The 25,202-nt window shown below is 41.1% G+C and overlaps 1 protein-coding gene across 4 annotated transcripts in view; it reads right to left on the reverse strand.

The window, feature by feature from the left end:
- The window catches only part of MYO1B (myosin IB), a 187,025-nt gene that overhangs the window by 115,258 nt on the left and 46,565 nt on the right, over positions 1–25,202 (reverse strand). For all 4 annotated transcript variants that reach the window (XM_049615267.1, XM_049615266.1, XM_049615264.1 and 1 more), the window contains exon 3: positions 17,642–17,757. In XM_049615267.1, the coding sequence (XP_049471224.1) occupies positions 17,642–17,757 (116 nt within the window). The remainder of the gene's footprint in view (positions 1–17,641; positions 17,758–25,202) is intronic.

The raw sequence follows: 25,202 nt of genomic DNA on the forward strand, positions 1-25,202 counted from the left end.
GGGGGCCACCTATTCAAACAGGTCTCAGTTTGCGCCATCAATTTTCATAAAATGATGACAGCCCAACCTATTACTTGGTGGGTTTAAAATTGAGGCTCTTTTACAGACAACAGAGACTGTGTACTCTGGGACTTTTCCAGAAAATACAATCTCTAAATGTCTGCAGAAGACCTTTAATCCAAAACCCAGTTATGAGGAAACAGAAAACAAATACGGGAACATACGAAACTGTCACAGACGTATCGCTGGAAAGAGGAAACGCAATCTCTCTGTTCCTTGCATTCCTGAATCAACTCAAACCATCAATAAGCTAGGTATTTGTACTGGTGGTTCGTAACTTTGGATGCACATTGGAATCACTGTAGGTGCTGATGCCTTGCTCCTCGGTTCCTCCACATTCCACAGATCCTGATCAAATTCTGCAACTGTTCTAAGCAGCCCAGGATGACAACCACTGACTTATGTGTCTTATGGACTTCCTCTTCCTAACCTGTGCTTTGGGTGTTACATCCTCTCTAGTGGCATAGCTTCGGTTAGCTTCCACATAGTGAAGTGCCTAAGAAGTAGCTATATAGGGGCTCCTGAGTGGCTCAGTCGGTTGAGTCCGACTTCGGCTCAGGTCGTGATCTCACGGTTTGTGAGTTCAAGTCCTGTGTTGGGCTCTGTGCTGACAGTGTGGAGCCTGGAGCCTTGCTTCAAATTCTGTCTCTCTCTCTCTCTTTGTCCCTCCCCAACTCATGCTCTATTTCTCTCTCCCAAAAATGAATAAAACATTAAAAACAAAAAAAATGCCTTTCTTTAAAAAAAAAAAAAAAAAGAAGAAGTAGCTATATAAAATTCACGACTCTATTTTCTGCAGGGAAATTTTGAGGTGTTGTTCAAGATGACATTCTTCACATCCTAAGTCCCATAAGAGAAATTTCTTTAAATATAACTGGTAAGGAAAACTCTACCTCTCTTGAGCAACTCAAGTACTTTGATCTTATGTGCAAAAATTATTTTGTAACGGATCGTATTTCCCTTTTTGTTTTGACCACCAGCAAACGAAAATCCCAGTTCAATAAACATGCAGGACATCATGGCATTAACTTTTGTTTGGGCCTCATTCATTCTCTGTTTCCTTTGCTCTGACTTTTAAAAAGCTAGTCACTTTATAATATTGACTGTAAAATAGTAAGCTGCCTCCAGTCAATTTTCGATGTGGGGAGATATAATAATTAGCTCTCATTCACATTCCTCACACACTTTTGAACTATAAAAAGCCAATAATGCGACTAATGTGACTAAAATCCATGTAAACAGTAACAACTCTTCTTTGGGTTTCGTTTGTTTGTTTGGTGGGGGAGATGATACATTGATGGATATACAGACAGGTTAGGTAGGTAGGCAGGTAGGTAAGTAGACAGATAAATCTGCTTCAAAATATGGGAGCTCCTTTATAAGCACGGCTAAGAAAGGCAATTGATCAGATATTTTTCTTTTATTCACTTACAACTATAACATTCAAAAACTGTTCTCCAGTCATCAGTATCAAGCAGAATAAGTGATACCAACACTGAGTCAGGAGAAACTTCATAGGGCTATTTCCCTGCCACATGTTATGGAAACAGGAATTCTAAATGCATGACTGTTCACATGGATTCTGTATCTATTCAAATTGTGCATTCCTAATTCTGTGCTTTATCCCCTAATCCATCACCCAACCACCGCAAACCTCCTCAATTCTTCTGCAAAAATCCAACATTATTATTCTTTCTTGCTAATTCCTAGAGGATTCTTTCCTTACATGCTTTTGTGGAAACACTGCAAAGGAAAAATCTGCTTATGAGAATGTATTGTTCCATTCACTGAAATCCCCAATGTAAATAAACCAGCCCTTGGCCACCAATAACTCAAAAACAATTAACATGTATTTCTTGAGAGGCATCTCTAAAAAGAGAATTGGAAAATATTTGCCTACATTTTAATATAAATAACACCCCTCAGTCACATCTCCAAGTTGACAGAAGAGGTTCTGTCACAACGTCCAGTTGACAATGAAGCTGAAAAAGGGCAAAACCAAGCTTCAAATCTAGATTTGTTAACTCATCTGGATTACTCCACTTTAGATCATGACCTCTAGTTTAGAAACTCCACAGAATGAAACTGCCCCACATATGCCCCATTAACTACTCTAGAGAACTGATGCAAATCTTTTCCTCATTAACATAAAAAAAATTTTCTAATGATTTTTCCTAAAATATGCCATACATTTCTCAAAAAGGAAAATCATATACCCACAGAATTTTACATTAGAAAGGAACCTTAGAATTAAGTATTTCCCATTCATAGATTCTTTGTTGAATATTTCCCATTCAAAAATCATTAATTCTTAAACACCACAAATGATTGTACGAACGGTGCAAGTTAATCTGTAAATATTTAGCTGTAACCTCAAGATTCATTCAAAACTCATACTTGAGTAACTTTATTATTTTCTGTTCTCTATTATGAATATTTAGAGTTGTTTCCTATATAACTGAAAATTATATCATTTGAAATTCCCTTCTTTCTTTCTTTCTTTCTTTCTTTTCTTTCTTTCTTTCCTTTTGTGGCAGTTGCTAAATATCAAGCTAAGATAAAGTCTTTACAATGTATCCTGGAATTCCTGGAACATGGGACATTTTTGAATGATGTGATTAAGGCTTATTGAATCTACTGAAATGATATTACAGACTGTCTAACCTGTACCAGCCACTGTTCTGGGCACTGGGGATACACTACACATTCTATGGGATGAGATGGAGACGGAAGGTAGGCAATAATAAAGGAAGCAAAGTACAGTTTGCTGGAAGGTGGTGAGAAGAGAAATAAAGCAGGCAAGAGGAATACTGCGTGTTGACAGAGTAGAAAAGGGGAGCAGGCTGCGACTGTTAGAGAGGATACAATGGAAGGACCCACTAAGGTGGCAGTTGAGCAAAGACTTGAAGGAGATGAGGGAGAAGGACATGTGAAGAAGACGGATGGATGGATGGATGGATGATGGATGGATAGATAGACAGAGGCATACAGAGATACACAGGCATACATAGGTATGTTGGTAGGTAGATGATAGACAGATAGGCAGACACATACACAGACACACACACAGGTTGAGGGGCTAGGGCATTCTAAGCAGGAAGAACAGCAAGTACAAAGCTCCCAACACCCAAGTGTGTTAACAGTTAATTGGAATCTTATTCTAATTATCCATCTTGCTTTAATACCCTATTTAATGCCTTCAAAGAGTTGGTTGACATTGAATTTTAACCATATCTTTGGATACACTGACTTACAAATATTGACAATGAGCAAGATACTGAATTTGGTACCCTTGAATCATTCAAGGAAAACAGAAAGTTTACCCTGTTCCCAAAAGGCGATACTGTGTTGTAGGTAAAACAAGATATATAGACATAAGAACATTGATTTGCTTTTTAATAAATGCTTAGAGATACATAAACTGGAACTTGCTTTTTATATTCAATAAAACTGTAAAAAAAAAAAAAAAAAGTATACTTGTCCAGATTAAGAGGATACAAGAAAAGTATATAAAGGATATACTTCAAGTATTTTTGCAAGTACTTGGATCATGACCAAAATTAACAAGAGAATCATACAAATTTGTAAGTAAAATTCAGAAGTAACATATTATCTACATTGTATAATATGAAAATACAAAGGGACATTATATTGGGGGTTGAAGAGATGGGTTTTGGTTTGCCTACCATGAAAATCAAGATAATTGCCTTAAAAATAAGAATTATAGTTCTGTAATCATTTCTAAAATGTTAATACTTCTTCACCTTCCATCTTTGGCTACATCCGTATTTGCAAAAGAGAATTTAACTGAAGTTATCCTGTAAGCACAGCTTAAACTCCCCAGTACAGGGGAAACTGAGTTTTATTTATTCACCACCCATCTGAAAAAGACTTGAATCCAAAAAAATTAACACTGCACTGGCTTAAATTTCAAAGCTTGTTAGAACTATTCTGCCACAATTCCCAATAGATGAATATGTAATTAATACAGACAAGGTCAGCATCAAATTTTCTAAGACTCCCAGTAAACATGTTGGTTCTAAGAAAATCAAAAATATGGAGTTGCACCAAAGACAGATATATTGCCATAAACTATCAAAGCATGTAAACACATCTTCAAATATTCGCATATTAACTACTCCTGTAAACAAGAACAATGAAATGTGACACTATTAAAAACCCTTGTTCATAATAAACCAATATGCCACTAGCCTCTATGCTGAACAGCAATGTGAAAGAAAAGGAATAACAACAGAAACATGAAAAATGAGTGAACGGTTTTACTTCTGTAGTTTAAATGCATTCACCCCAGGTTGGGTATAGAGATTACTTACAAAATAAATAAAAACTAACAACTGTAAAAAAAAGATAAAATCCTAAAAATAAGATAAACCGCATCCAAATAAGATTAAAGTGGAAACATGAAAATGCACCCTAATTACAGTCCTTACAAGGAAAAATTACATGAAAGAGGATCTGTTTTCTTTCTAAATTCTATTACTGAACTCCTATTTAAATTCACACAGAAGTTTGCTTTACACAATACCTGTGAGTTCAATTATGAAATAGTAATAACCCTACTGAAATGAACAGATGATCCCAGCAAACAGGGGGCCCTGCAACACATTTACCAAATCCCATCACTTATTCCCCTTCCTGGGTACGTGGGAGAAAGTACCTCCCAGCTACCTTTGCAGTTAGGCTGAGCCATGTGACCTCACACCGAGTGCCCCGGGCCAGAGAAAGAGGCCTGACTGTGCTTTCTCTTCATCTTCCACAGCAAAGTTAAGAGTCATGTGTTGCGGCTGTTAACAACTCTAAGCTAAAAGCAGCTTGGATATGTGTGACCACTTGCAGGAGAGCCTCTGAGGAAATCCCCTCATCAGACGGGGGCTATTAGTGAGACACAAACTTTCACGTGTTCCATCTTGAGATGTGAAGGTTTGTTACCCAAGCGTAACCTGCCTTATTTAGCCTATAACCCTGATTTTCACTAGGACAGTCAAAAATTTTGTTAGCAACCAGCACAGAACCGCTAAAGGTTAAAAATAAATAGGTGCTGAGACCCTAACGTGTACCTAACACTAGGCCTCCAAAGTGAGGTTTGGGTCCAGGACCTGACCAAGATGAGCCACTGGAGTATGGATATAAAATATTAGAACTTCTATTTTAATGTCTTTATTCATCTTTTCCCCCCTATACATGTGTACGTTTTATAATGCACACAGTACATTTCCATGGTATTTACTTGAATAGTTAATTATGTGCTCAACCGTATATAAATATCCACACTGAATGGATCTTAAGACCACGATCTTAAGGCAACAAAATAAGCATAGTGCATAGTCCCTGCTCAAAAGATGCTTCCTCTTGCTCAAGTCCAATACACAAATAGGAAACAATTAATGAAATATATAAGACAGCACACAATAATGTGCCATATAATCGTGATATGACGCATGCTGTGGAAAATAGGTGTTAGGGCCATGAAGTGGCCTTTTAGAAAGAAGCTGCAAAATGCAGGTGTACCCCTAAGAAAATGCAGGTGTGTTCCTGATACATGTTGAAAGAGGAGGAGCATGTGAGGATATGGAGAAGTGTGGAGCGAGAGTAACAAAATACAAGACCAGGGGGATGGGACGGGAAAGGAGGAGAAACGAAAGCAACAGTGGGGCAGGCGGGAAGAGGCCAAGTAAAGGAGGGCTCACAACCAACTGATCACCAGCCACAACTTCATGCAAACTCAACTTCTCTAGTTCCACAGCCAAAATCTTCACTTAAGACTGATTTTCATCGTCAAAGTTCTGGTCACAATCAATGCCAGATATGAACACCAAAGAAGAGTTGAAGTCCCTAAATATAAAAAAATGACAGATTTTCAAGTTTTAAGATAACAGTTATGCTACCTTAACTGTGCCTGCAAGACAAAGAGTGATTCCCAATCATAGACACAATATTATTATAGTGAAAATTATGTTACATTATGAAAAGGAAGCAAATATGCAAAGCATTATATACCATTTCTATTTGTTTTAGGAACAACGCCCAACAAACACCCATACACATGTCGACACTTCCTCCTTTCTTATACCCACATTCCAGGTAATGAGTAATCAGATGGCAATGACTCATCCATATCATGTTATCTTAAACAGCTACATGTGTTCATTTGATAAATCTATGACTTAACATCTTTATACTTCAGTAACATTTTTAATGAGTTTTTCTGTGACCTCAATGGGATTCTGCCATTTTCAATGTCCTTGTTTTTATCCATAATGTTATTCACATGGGCAAGTTATATATAAGCCTCCATTCTTAATAATGGACAAGACAGTTATAAACACAGAAGCAACAGCAACACTAAAGGACTGAATGTGAGGTTGGGCCTATGAACAGGAGAGTACATCTTTTGAAAGCAATCAAAGCAATAGCTTAAAAATTAGCAATTCTAAAGAAATATCCAAGAGCTCTTAGAGATCCATACTTTATGAAACTATAGAATACGAAAGTGGGAATGAATCCCTCTAATGGCAATCTAAAGTCTTAAAAAGAAGGCAACCTAAGCATATGCCTGCATGCATTTCCCAAAGGTAGAGAGATCCATGGTGCAAACCAGCCAAATCCTCCCTCCCTCCAGGTGTTTTCTAATTTTTTGCTGTTGAGGTGGACTGAAGGAACAAGATTAATAGAAAGTGTATGCGTTCTAATTTACTCCTCTATTGCTAATCTTTTTACATTAGGCCAAGCCATCTATAAGGCTTAGAATGTTCCTAATGTAACTGAGAATATGATTTTCAGACCACCAGCTGAACACCCACGCAGCTAGACAGCAAACACTACCTCAAGGGAATGGCTTCATAGCCAAAGGAGTGTGCACCCTTTATGGAAGTCAATAATGGCTGAAATTCAGTATATTGATTTTGATGGTCTGTATCACATGTTCCTCCTCCTGAATAATATGATTGATCACCAATAGCAACTAGAGGTTCTGTCATAAAACATAATGAATTAACATTTGTTTCCACTTATAAGTCATTTCAACATTCAGCCACTCACCACTCATTCATTAAAACACTGCATTTGTACAAATACATATTTAGGCATATTTAACAAGTCTGAACATTTTTTCCAGTTGGTGACTGAAAATGCAAGATGACAATTTTTCCAGACATATAAGCCTGTAATTTTAAGTACTGCCCTCATCTCAAATTCTCCTCCTATTACTTAGGAGTGACCTTCGTAACCCTTCAATACTCCCAAGGATTCAAGTAGACTGGTATCTGAATGTTTTATTAAAAAAAAAAAGTTCTATATGTAGCTATCATCTCAACTCAAACACCTTTTGCCTTCCTAAGATTCCTGGTTCACTGTGCTGTAGCCCAAACTGGCCTATTGCTTTATCTTCTACATAGCTAGTTACCACACTATAGTGGCCACCTATTTCTAGAATTCCTTCTGCAAGACTCAACACAGATGGTGTCTTCAGAATCCCTGAAGCCACTAATTTTTCTGTACTTCCCACTTGTTCCTTGTCATTGCAAGTATGCTATTATAATAAAATGACCCATTTACGTAGCCATTCCCCCACTCCCTCCAACTAGACTGGAAATTTCTTGAAGACAACGACCACGTGTGCCTTTTACACACAGTTTCTAACAAATAGTAGACCCCCAGATTCATTCATTCATCCGCTCACCCAACGAATATTTTATGGAGTGCCCGCTCTTTGTCAGGTGTTATTCCAACTGCTGTGGATACGTGGTTGTGAGAAGTAAACAAAGCCCCTGCTCTCGTGGAGAGGGCATTCCAGCCCAGGAGACAAACAATAAAGACATCACGGCACCTGGGTGGCTCAGTCGGTTAAGCGTCCGACTTCAGCTCAGGTCATGATCTCCCAGTCCGTGAGTTTGAGCCCCGCGTCAGGCTCTGTGCTGCCAGCTCAGAGCCTGGAGCCTGCTTCGGATTCTGTGTCTCCCTCTCTCTCTGCCCCTCCCCCACTCATGCTAGGTCTCTCGCTCTCAAAAATAAATAAGCACTAAAAAAACCCACCAAACAATAAAGACATCAATGAATGAACACTAGTGAAATGTCAGATAATGATTAATGAAGAAAAGTAAAATAGTCTGAGGAGATGCCTCTTGGATACCCAAGGAGATACTGAAGAGTTGAATATGTTGAATCGCCAGGAGCTCAGGGGAGAAGTCCAAACTAGACGCCTAATTCTGGGTGCATCAGCACGTAGAGGGCATTTAAAGCCCACAGAGGCTCATGTAACCAATGCCTACAGAAGAGAAAAGGAAAGGTCCAAAATCAAGCCCTCAGACGTGCTCACTTTCAGAGCACGAGGAAGAGGCACATCCAGGGGAGGCTGGACATGGAGCAGCCAGTGGGCTCGGGGAAAACAGGAAAGTGTGGAGGCCAGAAAGCCAAATTTTTAAAAGAGGATTTCAGGAAGGAATTGGTCATATTGTCAAATGTTACTGATATTTAAAGGGAGATAAAGGTTCAAAATTGACAGCTGGATTTGGCAACACGGAGGTCCCAAGTGATCTTGAAAAGAATAGCCATAGCTGAGTGGGGAGATGAAAGTCCAACCCAACAAGTATGTGCAACTTCTTCAAAGAGTTTTATGACAGAAGGAAACTGCTATAGCTAAGAGTCGTAGAATCACAGGAACCATTAGAGCATGTGGGTCAGTAGGAAGGGAACAGGGAGAAGGAAGAGTTGAGGATACAGTGGAGAGAAAATCCTCGAGTGATGTCCTTCAGGACTACAAGAAGGGCTGGATGGGATCCAGGGCCCATGTGGAGGGGGGCGCCTAAGCGGGGAGCTGACAGTTGGGTCTTTATGACATTCAGTGTTTATTGAGTTGAACTGGTGAACTACCCTTAAGATATTTCTTGGAAAAAGGAGGCGCACTGATTCCGGTTTCCAGGGCATCATACAGAAACTCCAGCAGCAACTTGGTTTCAGGAAGCTAACCCTCAAGAATGATGCATGCACATGTCCACATCTGTGGTGTAAGAAACGTATTTGGTCTCCTAGCACAGAGCTCTTAAAACCCTTGGAATTTCCTGAGCGATAGGAATGTTCTTTGTTATTCACAACAAGTGCCTTTCACCCACACCTGAGTTTATGCTACTGAGGTGACTCAAGGTGGACCCCCGGTGGCTCCAGGATGAAGGCTGCTAACCAGAAAGACCAAATGCATGATGAAACAGTGGGAACTTACAGTCCCATCTCCCCACCTCGGGGAAGGGAAGGAGGAGCAGCAGGCTGGGTTATAAAGACTTCCGAACAAGGAGATTCAGGGAGCTTCCGGGCTGGTGGAAGCAGTGATGTGTTGGCAAGCTGGCATGTCCAGAGAGGGCATGGAAACGGTGCACCCCTCCTCCCCCACACTTGGTCCTATGCATCTCTTCCTTTTGGTTGTCCCTGAGTTCTCTCCTTTGTAATAAACCAACAGATGTAAAGTGTTTTCCGAGTTCCAGGCGTCACCCTAGCAAATTACTGAACCTAAGGAAGGTTGTGGAAACCCCCAAATTTGTGATCAGCTGAGCAGAAGTGTGGGTAGCCGGGGCACTCCACTCGCAGCAGGCATCCAAAGCAGGGACGTGAGGCCCTGGCCTGGGAAACCCGCCCCAAATCTGAGTCGTGTCAGAACTGAAGTGGATGGTTAGACACTTGGTTGGTGTCCCCACTTCCACGTGGGGACGTGGGATCCCTGAGACAGGCTGGGGCTGGGAAGGAAGAACATTTTGGACAGTGCAGCGGCAAGAAGACCCCTGCTGGGGCTGGTACACTAGGGCTGTCTATCCCAGGACAGCCCCAGGACGCACCCCTGCCTCTCCAGTCTCCAAAGTGTGGGACCCGACACGCTTCACTAAACTCTGTTTCCATTATCTCTGGCTTTGCTAACTGCCCCAGACTGGATCAGGACTAGTGTTGGCTGACCCCTGTTTAGACAAACTCGACACAGCTCCTTTTGCCCTACCTACCCTGTCCTGCTGCCACACAAGCCCCAGCAACAGACATGGCCATGCTTCTCATTTCGACAACAAAGGGGGTGCCCCTGGCCACCTACCCTAAACACACTCTCTCTAGACAGGGCTCTCCACACGGGCTCCAACTATAGTTCTCTTTTGGGAGTAAAATGTTAGATTAATCATTTTCAGGGCTGAGGCCTCAGTGCCACTCCTTTGGATGAAACAGATCTTTTCTAGAATGTTGGAGAATTTCTCAGGGCCTGTCAAAGACCTGTAACACTCCAGCAGGAAGAAACCTATTTTGCTAAGAACCAAGCTTTTCCGGGGCGCCTGGGTGGTTCAGTCAGTTAAGCGTCCGACTTCGGCTCAGGTCATGATCTCGCGTTCCGTGAGTTCGAGCCCTGCGTCGGGGTCTGTGCTGTCAGCTCAGAGCCTGGAGCCTGTTTCAGATTCTGTGTCTCCCTCTCTCTGACCCTCCCCCATTCATGCTCTGTCTCTCTCTGTCTCAAAAATAAACACTAAAAAAAAATTTTTTTTTTAATTAAAAAAAAAAAAAAAAGAACCAAACTTTTCCCTTTAAGAGGGTATCAGTGACATAACCATGCATGCTGGGTAGCATGTGTGCTAGGCATTGCCAACAGACTTCTCAAAATAAACTTCCAAGTCTGAGATGTGCACTTTGTGAGAAGTGATATAAATTCTCATTAGGGATCTAGAAATTGGGACTCTGAGACTTCTCAGACATACAGAAACAATGATTTTCATGATAAACTCATTCTGGTGGCATAGATCCAACCTTCCAACTTTAGTTTAGAAACGTTCTTAATCTGAAAGAGGAATTAGTTGAGGTGTCTTTCTGCCAGGAATATATACCCAATAAAACAATAAACTGAGGGGCACCTGGGTGGCTCAGTCGGTTACGTGTCTGACTGGACTCCTGATTTCCACTCGGGCCACGATCTCACAGTCTGTGAGTTTGAACCCTGCGTCGGGCTCTGCACTGACAGCATGGAGCCTGTTGGGGATTCTCTCTCTCCTCTCTCTCTGCCCCTCTCCCTCTCACTTGTAGGCGTGTTCTCTCTCTCAAATAAATAAACTTAAAAATAAGATAAACTGAGAATAAAGGCTTGGGCATCAAAGGTTGGAAGTCAGTACACGGAGCTTTGTAAAAACTGAGTTTGGGCTAGGCCCAGAAATGGTCCTTCTCACCACGAACTCAGGAAGCCTTCAGCTGAACAGCTGTCCTTCACCCACCTCCACGGCACAGCTGTACGGCTAACATGAAACTCCACAGTCTCTCCAAATCAAGAAGTTTTCTAATCCATAGTTGTCCAGAATCAAACAAATGTCTGGCAAGACTAAAAGCAAGCACAGTGACTGCCTTCTGCTCATCGTGAGCCATGAGAGTCGTGCAGAAAGGTACAAGGCAATTCCAACTATTTTCATGACGGTGTCCTTCCACAGAAATGTCAGCTTAAGGAGCTTACACCAGAACTCAAGATGGAGTGCGGACTCTGTCAAGCCACTCACGCTGGTCACAGGTCCGCACAGATGCAAAATCTTCCAGACGACAACCTATCGGCTCCTAACGCAAACCACCCGAGAGAACGGGAACCAACTGTGCTTTCTAAGAAAACTATCTACATTCACATTGTCTTCCACAAAAGCTTCCTTGCCTTTGCTCTGTCGGTTTCCCTCCTAACTGATGGCTGCAACAATCTGGGTTTCTATATACTTAAGTCAGAAGACTGTCTCCCCATCAAGGAGACAGGAATTTTATCTGCTTTGCTCACAACTGCATCCAGGGCCGGACAGAGAGCCTGGCACAGGGGGAGCGCTTGATAAATATTTGCTCAGTAAATGAGTAACTTTCCTAAAGCAGTAAGTGGAAAGAATGCTAAATGGGAAAGCCCCACATCTGTTTCTGCAAGTGGTTTTTGGAGAGGTACAGAACCAATCAGAGGCTCAGTTACTCCAAAAGTAAGATGAGAGAAATAATACAAAAGCCTCAGCAACATGGTATCGCATCAACTAACTTTCTCTCTCTGTCTCTCCTTAAGAATTAGCACTTTCACACTCTGATACACAAGCAACCTCTATGAGAATTCAGGATCGAACTGTCATAAGAGTTCTCAAAATAAATACAATTTTATTCACAGAATGTCAAGTCGGCTGCAGAGAAAAAATACTGATATCCTAAAAGGGACAACATCTGGATCTTCTGTCCTGGACCTTTATCCTAAGCTTTGGACACTCACAGCACTAGTATATTTTGAAATATAGCCAGAAATGTTCTTTATAACATTTATCTGGTTTACCTTGAGTAAAAGGATAACAGAAGAAACAAAGACTCAAAATACACAAGCCTTCCAGCAATGTCATTCTACGGGTGATGGCATGTGGTCCTATAAAATCAATCTGGCACTGAATTAGGGGTCAAAAGCTCCCTAGTGACAGAGGGCTCATGTCTGGACCACTGACATGAGCACTGTCCAAATCCTCCATTACTTTCTCATTTTTAGGTGAGAATAACAAAATTTTTCAAAGCCTTAAGCCAGTTTTCTCCATTTTTAAAACTTGTTGCAGGGTTTTTTTTCATTTACTAAAAGGGAAAGACTGCTTGCTTCAAACAGTGCTTGTAATGCCCCGAGTAATATGGCTACCACATTATATCCTAAGCTACGGACACATTTCAGCTTTCTCTTGGGTTGTGACCACCTGAAGGGGTTGCTGGCTGGGGCTACAACACACTCTTCCTTCTATGTCACCATGTCCCTTGGCTAGACACATCAGGAAAGTGCTCTGTATCATGAATAAATTGGATCTGAACACCCAGGGTTGAAGGGCACCATAAAAATACTATTTTAGCTTACTTCTTTTATAAGAATGTGAAGAAGTTCCCATTATACTCCATGAAATTTTGAACACTGTAAATATCCTACTAAGAATAGTTTTATTTCATTGAATTGCCAGAGATGAGATAACACAAGTAAAATGTAATGAAAAATTATAAAAGCTCTTTTGTTCTATTGTCACTGAACTCTTAAGAGAAAAAGCACTGAGAGAGCCACAGAGGTATGCAGGACAAGGTTCCTGATCTACAGTAACTTCCATCTCATTAAAGAGGATGACATAGAAACACAACAAACCGCAGTAAGAAAAGTGGGGTGTGGGATCACAGGTGGTTCCGGTAACTCAGAGGCAGGAGAAGTCACTTGTGGTTTGGGCTTTCAGACAGACCCGAGGAGACTGGCGAGGTTTTAACAACAGAGATGGGTATGCAGCAGGAGGAGAGGAAAGGAGGAGACATAAAAGGCTGGGACTCGGAAGGAGGTTGCATGAAGGAGGTTGCTGGTGTGTGGGGGCCTGGAGAAGAGCGCTAACTGAGGCTAGACGGTGCAGAGCTTGAATACTAAGCCACGGAACTTGGGAGTTCACTCAACTAGGGAGCCCAGGAAGGCTTCTGGGAAGGGAAGTAGCATGTGCTGATTTTAGGTGGATCCACAGAATGGTAATAAAGTGGTATCTAGGGCTGCAAGATCACAAAGCAATCATCCACCAAAAGGAATTGGATTTGGTAAATAAAATCTCAGAAGGTGTATTGTCCTGGTGCTATTCTGAATGGGAAGAGATTAAGTAGGTCGATTAGTCTCCTCATCGCTCCTGCCATTCTTTCCCATCTATGAGGTTCTGTGGTCTGAGGCAGTTCTCCATGAATGCAGTTCGTGAGTTACCTGAAACGTACTAAGTCCTCACCGGGACGTGGTAAAAAAATTCCTTATGTGCAAAGAATTTGAAAATCACGTGGGAAAGACACTCCTTACACAAAGAGAAAGGCACGGTGTCATCTATGCTGCCCCGTGGAGCCCTCATTTCTCTGGGCATGCCCCCCAAGGATAGCCTGCTCAAGGGGTGACTCCAAACATAAAGGGGATAGGAGTTCACAGAAGAGAGGAGAAGGGGTATGACAACATAAAACTACCTTTGAAAAGGAGTGTAGGTAAGAAGCCACTATTTAGTTTCATTTTACTCATTTATACATGTCCGCTATCTCAAAGTCCCATACTTACATGAAATGTAAATATTGTTCAGTTGTCTGGCATTTAAAGAAAGATAAGAGGCGCCTGGGTGGCTCAGTCAGTTAAGCATCCAACACTTGGTTTTGGTTCAGGTCACGATCTCTTGGTTCATGGGTTCGAGCCTCGCTTGGGCTCTGTGCTGACAGTGTGTGGAGCCTGCTTAGGATTCTATCTCTCCACCCCCTCTCTCTCTGCCCCTCTCCTGCCCACACACACATTCTTCTCTCAAAAATAAATAAACATTAAAACATTTTGTTAAAAAAAATAAAGAAAGATAATTTCTGGACACCTTTAAAAACATGAGTTGTAAGGGAAATATCTGGAGGTTCTGATGGCTCACGGCAAACAACAGGTCAAGTTAATTTCCAAATGTAATCTGAGGTAAATTAATTGGCAAAATTCTCAAAGTATATGTGGTCTGAGCAGCTATTTAAGATTTTTCTTCAAACTGGGACCAAATCCTTGAAATAGTTATGGCTAGAATGCATCAAAAGCCTAAACTAATCTTATCTTTTTTTTTAAAGTGTATTTCTATTTACTTTTGAAAGAGTGAGAGAGAAAGCATGCCCACAAGTGGGGGAGGGGAGACAGAGAGAGGGAGAGAGAGACTCCCAGGCAGGCTCTGCACTGTCAGCCCAATGCAGGGCTCGAACCCACAAACCATGAGGTCATGACCTGAGCTGAAGTCAGACACTTAACCCACTGAGCCACCCAGAGGCCTCTCGTTTTGTCTCGTATTACTATAACAACTACTACCTGAGAATGTCAGATTAGGTTTTAGTAGGTAATCTAGGTATCACTGACCCTATTTCAGACACTGTCAGAGATGGACATTCACAAAGAATAATGCAGGAAAATGCCTTAAAGGAGAGGAAAATGTCCCACCATGGAGGAGAAACTGGGAAGAAAGAGCGTATTAGAGGTTTGAAATGCGTCCCACACACAATTGTAATCACTGTGAATAGCAGCCACTATCAATTCACTACAGGGCCCATTGCATACAATTCACTACAGTGACCCATTCCATACTAAGTACTTTCCGTATGCCAGATAATTACCTAAATATCTACCAGACAGTTATCCCTCACAAAAAGCCTAGGAGTTAATAATTATTTTCCCATTCAACAGATCAAACTGCTTAATTTCTGAGTTGAAGTTTTTTTTCCATTTGCTCAAGATTACATAGTTCGCAAGTAAGTGGAGGAAGGAAGTGTTCAGCATGTTTTCAGCACCGAACTTACTTTCGGATGCTGAGAATATTATGGTGAGCTGGCATGGCAGGTGAGGCTGACAGGAATCAAATAATCTCATAAAGCACTGTTAAATTGTAACTGTGACAAGGGCAATAATAGATCTGACCTTGGCCAGAGAGGGTGAGGGCAGGTTCTTCCCCGAGGAGGTCTAATGCAATCTGAGATCTAAAGGAAGAACAGGAGTTGCCTGGGGGAAAAGGGAGGGAAAAGCATTCCAGGCCAAGGCACAGAATATGCAAAGATGACACAGGTAGGAAGGAGTGAAAGAACAAAGGGAGATGGGAAAGGGGTGTGATAGATATCTCGCAAATTCAGATTGATAGGTAAACTTGGACCTTGCACAGTCACCCCATGCAGTGTTTTATAGACCATGGAAAAAAGTTTTTGTCACCTAACTCAATCTAATAAACATTTCTTGAGTTAAAAAAAAAAAAAAAGATTTTGTTTTTATTCTAAGCACATTGGATATTTATTTTATAGCTGATCGTAGTTGTTTTCCTTGAGGAGTAAAAGGGGTAAACCAGGGATAGCAGTGCCACACAGACTCTTAGAAATCTTTCAAGGGCAGGGATAAACATGGATATAACAGGGCGTGAACCTCTTCGTTCTAGAATAGACATCTATTATATATCTAAATATCCCCAAACTGGAAATTAAAGCTGCAAATGGAAGAAGGATGGTCTCTGGAGATAAACGGAGGCATAGCTAAGGTTACCCTGGAGGGCCTCATGTGTGGACAGAAGTGCACAGCAAGAGTCCCTACCATGAAAAGGGCAGAATCCATTTCTGGCTGAGAGGCACAGCAGATGACTGTTTTCACAGCCTGGCTCCCCATCCATGAGCTGTGTGGCTTTGGTAAAACTTCCCCGTTTGTAACAGTATGTGCCTTACAGAATTATTTTGAGAATAAAATGAGTTATCATACACGTAAAGTATTTAGAGCAGTGCTTGCACATGGTAAGTGCTCAATGAATACAAGCCATTGTTATATCATTAAGACTATTTGCAGTAAAGATCACGATTTGCAATAAGCAGTTAAGGAAAGGAAAACATCTGTAAATACACATCTAGGACAACATGTTCTCAAATGTGCATGTACTTAAGAATCACCTGGAAAGCTTGTGAAAAATGTACATTCCTGGTTTGTTAGAGGTAAGACCTAGGAAGCTAGATATTTCATAAGCTTCTAGGGGATTCTCACACAGCTTATCCAAGCATCTTATTTTGGGAAGCATGGCTTCAAGGCCGAGGATTTAAAATAAATATTCAGGCATCAAATAAAATATTTCACGACACGGACTTAACCTCAGGGATAACTTTATAAAACAAATTTCAAAGCAAAATGAAACAAGATGTACTTGCAAAATCTACTTCTGGAAGAAAACAGAATAATCAGAATCCACTTGACTGGTAAAATAGATAACATTTAGCTTTGAACAACCATTTTAAGGAATTATTTAAATCTTTAGTTCCAAACAGTCCAAAAATGTCACTATGCGCTCTATCAACAAGGGAAACATCTAAGACAGGGGTATGTATATCTTTTAATTATTAGCTTTTACTTTCTATCAAAGTCAACAGAGCCCATAGCTCATCTTCAATCACAGAGAGAAAATTCTTTTCTGCTAGAACACAACTGAAACTCTGCAGGCTCTTTCACTTTAGTGCAGGGTTTTCCAACCTTGGCACTATGTGATTATTGTAGATTATTATTTACAAAAATTCTTTACACTAACAAGTGACCTTCAGAAAAATCAAACAAGTGTCCAGCTTCAGGGAAGGTGAAATCATTGGTCTGATATACACATCTGGTGAAAAATGTCTGTGAAGATTATAAACTGAAGGTACTATTTCTTCCTCTTGCTCAAAAACCATTACACAACTCAACACTTGGGATCTTTCTGGATCCAACTTTATGAAAATGCTGCTTGGGCTCTTTAAAAGAATAAACAATGCACATTCTTGTTTTATTTGCAGAAATAATTAGCAGCAGCTGCTACTTACACAAAATTTTTAACAGAACATATTTTACATACTGAACCCAAATATTTCAGAACTTAAAGGGCCTGACGCCCAATGAAGTATTCTGTCTTTTTTTCTTTAAAATAAGGCAATAACAATTAACTTCCACATTCCTTTATCTAATTTTAAAAAATGACGAAAACATTTTCCTGAGACTCAAAGGAAACAGCTGGACACATCTGTCAACTACACATCTCTGGAGTGAAAAAGAAACTTAATGCTTTAATACCGTACTTACATGTGAGGGCTCAGCTCATAAAAATTTCTATTCCTGTAATCTTCCACTTTCTCTGGTGAATAAATGGGCAAGGACCGGTATGGGTTAACGGATATAACCACACTTCCAATATACGTCTGCAAAAGCAAGAAGAAAATATCCCCCATGATTACACAGGATGTATTTTAACAACTTAGGTCAGTATCTCATGGTTTCACCCTCTTGAAACACAAAACTATCTCTACTCCTTGACCATTCACACTTTTCAAGAACATTTAATATCTCTGAAGACAGATGGCCAATAGCGTTCATTCATTTTGTTGATAAGTGGAAGGCATAGATTTGGACATTGAAAATACCTTTCAAAATAAATCTCCAGATTAATTTATGATCTTGGATAAGAGTTCTCCAAAATCCTGTGACGCTTGCCAAAAATTTCGTCACCAGCCACAGCTAATTTTGAGCAACAGCTAGGCTCTCTCTTACTCATTAGAACTGGTGTTTCCTTCTCTCATCTTTAGCCTCCTGTTTGAGCCCACTGGAACCCAGGGCCTCCCTCCTCCTGAACCACATCCACACCTATCAAACAGGCCTCTACTTTGGCACTGCTCTTACCCCAGCCTGTCAATCTCTCCAAAGGGCTGAGACAGCACCCAACTCCATTTGAGAGCCACAGTTATCCCTTGGGCCTTCAAACAACATAATTTCATATTATATGTACTGTAATATCAGAATTTAAATGCACTTTGTAAAGGAGGGTACATTTAATGTCGAATTTAAATTTAAGGTAGAATTTAAATGTACTTCTGGAGGGACCAATACTTTATTTTAGCACACATTAACCCTCTCACACTACAAACTGGAACACTATTAATCTTCCCTTCCATTTTGATCTGGAATTCCTGGCAAGCAAGAGTAATCTGGTTCAGTTCATTTTGTACAAAGACTAGCACAATGCCACAAGCCAAAGTCACGTGACTGGAACTCATTTTAGTGGCTTCATTTTTCCTTTCAGTTTCAACATTACAGGGGACACTAACAAAAATACGTTAAGTGATAAAAACTGCTTTAAGAAAAAGGTGAAAGAAAAAAAAAGAAGGGGAAAAAAAAGTCAGCTCTAACTTCCCCACCTTTCCAGTGCATGCAACAAAAGGTGGCATTTTTAGAGCAACAAATTTGTCCAGTATTTCCATTACTGGATTCAAGACTGTCAAGATCTTTCCAGAAAATTGAACAGAATAGAAAGCAGTACGAACATTTTAACATTCTTTAACATTATGATTTCTTTGTAACATGGGTCACAATTATTTTAATTACAAAAGACTTCTCCCCCAACCTGGAAAACTGAACAGGTCATTTCTACACATACTTTTTCATCCTATCAAGCACAGACAAGACCACAGTTATGAAAGAAAACTCTGTTCCCACGCAAGCTTCTCCATTTATTTCTGGCATTCATTTCTGACATTCTATCACAAGGACCAATTAATCTGGCCTGACAAGAGATGACTCCAAGTTTCCTCACTTACCCCATTTGGACAGGACTTTTTCAAGAAGGTTTCTTCACACTCCAACCTACCTGGGCCAGCGGATGCTAGAGATGGAAATACTGTCTCACTAGCTTCGAACTAACACTAGCTACACTGGTAGATATGAAAATATAATGACTGGTTCTTCTTTTAGTATCTGCTGATTAAAAGATCGTCCTTCTTCAGTAGAAAAGTACATGACTCTCCTTTTTTAGGTAATTTCTTGAACACAATAATTGAAATACGTATTTGCTGTTGGCAGAGAAACCAATGATCAAGGTGCTCCCTAAAACCACACTTCACGGTGGCTAACCTCTTGATAAAAATCTGCCTCTATGGCATTCTTACAGAAAGAGCAAACTCTGCTACCTCAACCTCAAAATCAAAAGCCACACTACTGAGTTAACACATTTCTCTTTGTTACTTGTGACTTTTATACGTAACTGAATCGTGTGCTTTTTTTTCCCCAGCTCTTTCCCTACCACCTAGAAAGGGCCTGACCTTTTAATGATGTCCCATAAATACTGGTTAACTGAATGACCAATGCAGACAGGGCCAGTTCATCTAAGAAAGTGACTCACGTGTAACTGTTCTTTTGTTGAAATATAATAGCAAGTACGTATACAGTGCCTAATATTTTATTAAACCTTTATGCCACGTGTTGCAAATCTTTAAAGTATACCCTTTTCCCTCAGGCTCCTACTGTGGGATGTTGTTTGCAAAGATGGCGAGAACAATTCCTTCCACCCCTGCAGGCAGACCCCCTTGAAATGTGACTTTGCCACTCTTTCTATCAAGAGATACAGTTTACTCCTCCAGCTTTTCAGTTTGGACTTGTCTATGGGACTTGACTGTCAAATGTCCAATGGGACATTATAAGATGAGACACAAGGGGCACCTGGGTGGCTCAATCGGTTAAGCGTCCGACTCCGGCTCAGGTCATGATCTCACAGTTCCTGAGTTTGAGCCCCGCGTCAGGCTCTGTGCTGACAGCTCAGAGCCTGGAGCCTGCTTCAGATTCTGTGTCTCCCTCTATCTGCCCCTCCCTCACTCACACTGTGTCTCTATCAAAAAATGAATAAATGTTAAAAAAATTTTTTTAAAAATAAGATGAGACACAAGCAGAGGCTTGAATAGTACCTGTATAGGATGAACCCCTTTTTTATGGCTATGGCTGGAAGCCAGGATGTGAATGAACTTGAGCCACGTAGATGGCCAAGGTGCCCTGAATTGCACAGTCTGACAACCAACCATCAGACATATGATTGAGGCCATTCTAAGCCATCCAGTCCCAGTTAGGCCACCAGATGCCTAAGGTCAGATGTGTGATTCCAGGTGAGACCAGGAGAAAATACACCAAGCTGACATCAGCCCAAACTGCGATCCCAGAGAACTGTGCACAAATAAATGGTTGTTGTCCTAGGCCACTCATTTGGGGAGCTGGTTTGTTAACCCAGCAACAATTACTGATAGACCAACAGAGCTCAACAAATCAGTGAAGGGCAAGTTTTATCAATCTCAATAAGGAAACAGTAAAAGTAACTGTGCTATCTCTCCATTCTACTTTATGTATATGTTTCAGATATGTATCCTCTAATCATGAATTCCTACTAGGTTTGTCCTCTACCATGACACCTGCCCTTACTGTTTTTAAGGGTTTTTTCCTTGAAGGGTCTTTGTGCATTAATCGAAGATTTAAATATTCCCACACGTACCAAGAGAATAACTCAAATGTTCAGTCATAGTCCTCCTTTGTCTGAGACAGGAAAGAATCCCCAGCAGCAGCTGATTGGCTGGGTGGAGTTTACAGATCTACTCTGGTTTTAGGCAGCTATCCATTCTCCATTCAGGTAACTGCAATACCAGATTAAAACTCCCTTTTGGGGATCAGAACAACAGGGACCAGATAGTTCATGTTTACATCAATTAACACCTGGACTTACAATTGACAGACATTTTTTTTTTTTTTTTAACAAGCAACTGTATACTATTTAAAGTTAGTATCTTCTTATTGCACCATGGTCTAGAAAGAACTACAAACGAACTCATTAAGTAACCACCGGCATCAAGAGGTTGCAGATAAGACACAGAGTTTCTTAAAGTCAAGTACATAAAGGGGCACCTGGGTTGAGCATCCAACTTCAGCCCAGGTCACGATCTTAGGGTTCATGGGTTCGAGCCCCATGTCGGGCTCTGAGCTGACAGCATGAGCCTGCCTTCAATTCTGTCTCCTTCTCTCTCTGCCCCTCTCCAGTTCATGCTCTGTCTCTCAAAAATAAATTTAAAAAAAATTTTTTAATCTTAAAATTTAAAAAAAAGACAAGTACATAAAAGGGCTGGGTGTGTCCTTTTTATTCTGAATATGCCAAGGAGAAAAAAAAGGAAACACAGAAATACTTACAAATCTTTACAAAAGGGAGCAGCAACAAGGATCCATCCCTTGCCCCCTAGAACTCCACTTACTTACTTGACTGGAAATAAGAGATGCATAGATCCCGTGTCCATCAACAAACTACTACTACAGAGCTCAGATGGTGCCAGCACCAAGGGAGCCCACAGAAAGGTGTCTCACAGCCTACTTCATTTCCCAGCAGGCCACTTCTATGGCTGGGCTCACACTTCAGCCTTGTCCCTGTGCCCCAAAGGACTCGCACAGAGAAACTCCTACTGGAATCCAGAGGATGTTCTTCCATTAGGCTAATTACACTGAAAGGGATTCCTTTCACATAATGGCCAAGATCACCTACCAATTGCGTTCTATCGACCTCCTCCAACAGAGACAAGCCTGGCTCTCATTAGCCTCATATATACGTATGTATGTACTTGTTTATTCAGTATAACCAACCTAACCATCTCAGCCACTACCTAGCTCACCACCTCCATGTTCCCACCCCTTGGCACCTCCAAGAACTCAAGCATGTGCACTCCACCACCACAACACTGGAAAGTTCCCTTTATTCCCACCGCCCTATGGGACCAGTCTCTGACATCCAGGAGGGAAAAGGGAAGAGAAGGAGAGGAAGGGAGGGGAGGGGAGGGGAGGGGAAGGAGTAAGTTGGAAAGAAAAGGGAAGAGAAAGAGGAAAGGCTCTACCTTCTTACAAAGGGCACAATTAGCAACTTTTATCTTTCACTTCTCAAGGGCAGACATTAAATCAAGAATGTTCAAACATTCCCAGGTCAAAACAATCTCCGTCTTCATACTTCAGATATCTGTAGCATTCCAGAACAGATGCCTTGTGAATAACCAAATAATACTTGTGTATTCCTATTGTGATCACAGTGAAAACTGAGGTCTTTTCTGGAGGACGTGCATCCAGCAATTCAGAACCCAGAAGAAAGACCCCTGATACATATACACCCCAAAGACCATGCATTTTATTCTAGAAGAGAGTTCTTCCAGAACCCCATCCTCAGAGATTCAATTTCAATGGTCTGGGAGCAGACAGGCTCTCACATCTTTTAACATGTCCCCAGAGAAGGCCAGAGGTGAAAACCAGAGGTGAAAACCACTGCTTGTGGTATTTACCTTCAGGACCCACACGACTGTGTTTTACTCCCAGTGGCAGCACTGGGATAGCGTCACTGTTGGCCTACCTTCTATCTTACTTTCCTCTCTTATTCCTATGTAATTAATTCTGTAAATATTTCAAAAAGGAAAGAAAGTCCTTCTAGCTTCACGTCCTTTCATTTTAGCCACATTTCTAATGAACTTGGCATACGGTCTCTCAGCACACTACAGAGAAACAGCAACAACATCTCTAAATTGGGGTCATTCTATCACAGCGTGTTTCAAATGTTTGACTACGACTCATTGTGAGAAATAAATTTTCATCACGACAAAGTGTGTGTATTTGAGTAGATATTTACACACACGTACACACATATATGAAACCAAACTCTCACAAAACCCTAAATACTCTTACCATGTCATGCACTGATATTATTTGTTCAACTCTATTCATTACAATTTTTTTTTAAAAAACTGCGGGCCCTAACCCATTAAATGGTTTTTATCACCCATTAATAGGTTGAAACTTACAGTTGGAAAAATACTGCTACAGAGCACTTCTTAACCTTTTTTTAGTTGTAGGTCCCTTTGAAACGTCAATGAAAGCTATGACACTTCTCCCCAGAAAAAAAAACAAAAATGTGCATACAGCTGGGTGCCTGCAGGGTGCAGGTGGTTAAGTGCTGGATCTTGATCTCGGCTCAAGTCGTGATCTCATGGTCCCTGAGTTCGAACCCTGTGTTGGTGCTCTATGCTGACAGCGTGAATCCTGCTTGGGTTTCTCTCTCTCCTTCTCTCTGCCCTTCCCCAGCTAATGCACGCTGCCTCTCTCCTCTCTCTCTCTCTCTCTCTCTCTCAAAATAAATAAATAAAATAAACTTTAACAATTAAAAAAAAAAAAGTTTGCATACAGTTGATATGCCAGGTTAAGAACTCCTACCCTAAGGGAAGACACAATGGCCACTAATGGAAAAAAGAAAAAGAGACAGAGAAAGAGAAGGAAAGAAAGAAAGAAAGAAAGAAAGAAAGAAAGAAAGAAAGAAAAGGAAAGGAGTAAGAAGGGATCAAAATAATTTTAAGAGCATAAAAATGAAGAGCTGTTTAGAGTAAGAGCCTGCATCTCAGATCCGCTGGCCCTGAGTGCATCTTGTCAGAACAAAGAAGGATGACGAAAGGCTGAAATGAGACGGAGTATTATGATTTTGAGGACAAGGATATACACATTTTGGAAACATATCCGACCAAAAAAAAACTTTTTTCAAGTTAAACATTGAAGCGTAGTTTGAATATTTTCCAAGTCTCCATCGCGTGGAAGCCCGCAATGCTAGGTGAACGAAACATTAGTAGACAGACACAGGAAAGTCAGAACAGTTTCACGTCCTTCGTACCACAGCTCTTCCCGGGGCAACATGAAGATCTTTAGACACCTAAAATTCTAAAAGTTTACATTTCTTTTTTAATTTTTTAGTATTTATTTTTGAGAGAGAGAGTGGAGGGGACGGGAGGGGCACAGAGAGAGAAGAGAGGGAGACACAGACTCCAAAGCAGGCTCCAGGCTCTGAGCTGTCAGCACAGAGCCCAACGCAAGGCTTGAACTCACGAACCACAAGATCATGACCTGCGCCAAAGTCGGACGCTTAACCAACTGAGCCACCGAGGCGCCCCTAGAAGTTTACATTTCAATTCCCCACATGAAATTGAAAATAAAATTGTAACTAAACCATAAAATACGTGTAATGGAAACCCCACGATGACTTGTTTTCACCATGATGACTACTTTGGCACCTCTTTTCAATACCAGTTTTTTCCAAAATATATTTTTAAAGCCCCTGCTTTGCTGAGGCTCTAACTAGGCATCCCATCTGCCTATCTACCAGTGTCCTTATTTTCTTCAGGATGATTTTCAGTTAGTTGTTTACCATCTCTGCAGCTCCTTAAAAACTCATCCCCAAACCTTAAAGTGCTGGTATAAAATACGCACTTAAACACCTTTTTTCTTTTTTTTTTAATTTTTTTTTCTTAATGTTTTTATTTATTTTTAAGACAGAGAGAGACAGAGCATGAGCAGGGAAGGGGCAGAGAGAGAGGGAGACACAGAATGTGAAGCAGGCTCCAGGCTCTGAGCCATCAGCACAGAGCCCGATGCAGGGCTCGAACTCACAGACTGTGAGATCATGACCTGAGCCGAAGTCGGACGCTCAACCTACTGAGCCACCCAGGTGCCCCTAAACACCTTTTTTCTAAACTCTTCTTCAGTCCCCATGAGATGGATATGAAGTCTCCACCTTAAGGTCCATAACGATGGAGCACAAAGAAGTTAAGCGGTATCAGCACACTATCTAACAAAAGTGCAGTCAGGACGGGGAGTCCACTTTCGTCTCATCAGAGCACTCGATCGATCCATGCTATCAGTTAGGCCTCCAGCTTCGAGGAAAGTGGCCAAGAACAATGCCTAATCAGAAAAACTTGCGCCGTGCAATGCCTTTCGGCAACATCTTCACCTTTGTGTAACAGAGAACCATCTGTTGGGCAGAAGCTTCTTA

This window comes from Panthera uncia, assembly GCF_023721935.1.
Source record: "Panthera uncia isolate 11264 chromosome C1 unlocalized genomic scaffold, Puncia_PCG_1.0 HiC_scaffold_3, whole genome shotgun sequence".
Classification (NCBI taxonomy): Eukaryota; Metazoa; Chordata; class Mammalia; order Carnivora; family Felidae; genus Panthera; species Panthera uncia.